The 2,500-nt window shown below is 48.5% G+C and overlaps 1 protein-coding gene across 4 annotated transcripts in view; it reads right to left on the bottom strand.

Moving 5' to 3' along the window:
• Positions 1-2,500, bottom strand: part of nav1a (neuron navigator 1a) — a 159,311-nt gene that overhangs the window by 35,944 nt on the left and 120,867 nt on the right. For all 4 annotated transcript variants that reach the window (XM_083769269.1, XM_083769270.1, XM_083769272.1 and 1 more), the window contains exon 10: positions 175-544. In XM_083769269.1, the coding sequence (XP_083625395.1) occupies positions 175-544 (370 nt within the window). The remainder of the gene's footprint in view (positions 1-174; positions 545-2,500) is intronic.

Genomic DNA, 2,500 nt, shown 5'->3' with positions numbered 1-2,500 from the left:
CCACCAGGCAAACCAGGCATACTTAATGAACTGCATGGTGGGAGTGACAATAATACCTGACGATCATGTTTTAGGGTGAAAAAAAAACACGGCACTCAATCTTTAACCACTTTTGACCTGGCCGTGCGCGTGTGTGCGTGTATATCGTGCGTGCGTACTGGCCCCGGTGCTCACCTGCCAGTTTCATCCCACTCTGCGGCGGCGGTGTGTGCGTGATGGGCGAGGTGACGCCCACGGGTGGGTTGCGCCCTCCTTTCCTCAAGGCGTTGGACTGTCCCAGCAGGCTCTGGGGCTTCTTCAGCTCCCTGCCTCCTCCCCCCTCCATTAGCCCCTCCCCCTGCGGCGGCACCCGCTGCTGCTGCTGCTGCTGCGTGGTCTTCTTCCATTTGTGGGCCGCCTCCGTCTTCAGGCTGCCCGTGTCGTAGACCCCGCCTCCGACTCCGTCTCCTCCGCCCAGGCTCTTCCCTCGGCCCGGCTTGGTGTTGTCACTGTCCCAGGACAGACCGCTGTCCACCAGGCACCTCTTCTCTGCATCCGTACGCAGCTGGAGAGAGAGAGAGAGAGAGAGAGAGAGAGAGACAAATGTCAAAATGTATTCAACCACCTTAACTCATTGACGGCGCTGTTCGCTAATCTATGGGTCACCATTGGTTCCTGGAGTTCCCGGCACCCCACGTCACCACGTGACACGTCGATCACATGACCGGGGAAAAAAAAACGACTTTCCCAAGCTTGTATGAGCCGGTGGAAAAACACCACACAATGCATTGGTAACGGACATCATCATCATGACCTCTCAATGGTTGGTGAAAAATGCTATGAATCCTGCAGTCAAAGTGTTAATCAGACCAGTGTGTGTCCAGTGGAAACCTCGTGTGAATCTGATCTCAGGTCAGAATGGGTTAAAGACTAGTAATCAATCCTACGTGTATTCCTGAATTCCTGGTGATCTCTGCACATAGAACTACTGTACATTATACAGCAACTACTCCTTAAAAAGATATACATTCTTGCGTCACTTCTTTGGTGATTTCACGGGAAATCCGAACTCGGAATTGGGGGAAGTCTAGACTGTTGGCTTCTCTGTCCAGGAAAAATCTAAGATGATCTGCATGCCTGTGATCCTTCAGAGCCAATAACTGGGTCAGTGTTGTCTCTGAAAGCTCTCATCTCACGCTCTGTTTGGACACTTCAAAAGGCAAGGAGACCGCACCAGCACGCCACATGCTGTTTAAAAGAGATAGAACACACACACACACACACACACGCACACACGCACACACACACACACGCACACGCACGCACGCACACACACACAAACACGCGTGCGCGCGCATGCGCGCGTCGACACCAACACGCATGTGCGCACATGTACGCTCAAATACAAACACACATATATACAGATGCCACCCATGCAGATATATCTCTTACACGTGCACTCAAACACACACTCACACATACGTGGAGGATATGTGAGACACACACACACACTGAGCAGGGAAAATAAACATTGAACTCTAAAGGTAATCCAATAAGGATAAGGAAGGAAGAATGTTCAACACTAATCTGTAGGAAATGTGAAGAGGTCATGTTTGAGTTAGGGGGGTTTTCAACAGGTGGTCCATGGACCACTGGTGGTCCGTGGAGGTATTGCATGTGGTCCCTGACCATGCATTTAGTAATGTAGCAAAGTGAAGACTTCACTACGGAACAGTGCACTAAACTTTGTGCACTGTTCCGTGGAAGTGTGTCAATGTTATCAGAATTACTGGGAAGTCTGAGGTTAAGCAATTCCACAGAAAAGGCAGTTAGAATGTCAAGAAGGGTAAGTGTACCAGCTTGCCTGTTTGAGCCATCATTATTAGGAAATGTACCCATATAATCATGTCATCATGTGCTATATCTTGCATGAATTATTACGAGTATTACTATTATTAAAATAGTTCAAATAGCCGATCTACAAGATCATAATGTGTGGATGTAGATCGGCTAGTTGAACTATTTTAAAATATTTTTCAAGATAGTAAAATATGGCAAAAAGGTTTAGGGATAAAGGTTATGGCACGCCCAAGATAGGGCCACATGTGTCAGTTCTGTATATCAGTTAAGTCCGTGGACCATCGTTTGAGAAACAGTATACACATGAGATGCATTCCATGTCTATACTTGAGTGTTACGAAAGCACTAATCTTAGCCCATATGCCATTGCAACACAACAGTGGTCCCCAGGTTGATTCTTAGTCAAGGTGGTGGTCCCTGGTTCACAATCAGTTGAAAACCCCTGGGTTTTTCGTGTACGTGTGCGACGATACGTATGTGTGTGTGTGTGTTTGTGTGTGTGTGTGTGCGCAGGCATGCGTGTGCGTGCATGTCTGCGTGTGCATGAGTGTGCGTGTTCATATTGGGGTCAGGAGGGTCTCAGTTCTCCTGCAGGCTGATAAGGTTAGTGTCTGCAGGTCACTGGGGTCAACCTACACTCAAACCCTCTTCCTCTGTCAAT

The sequence above is a fragment of the Protomyctophum parallelum genome (assembly GCF_964188405.1).
Source record: "Protomyctophum parallelum genome assembly, chromosome: 7".
NCBI lineage: Eukaryota > Metazoa > Chordata > Actinopteri > Myctophiformes > Myctophidae > Protomyctophum > Protomyctophum parallelum.
Note: the sequence above shows the minus strand (reverse complement) of the source record. Positions and strands in the feature narration are given on the sequence as shown.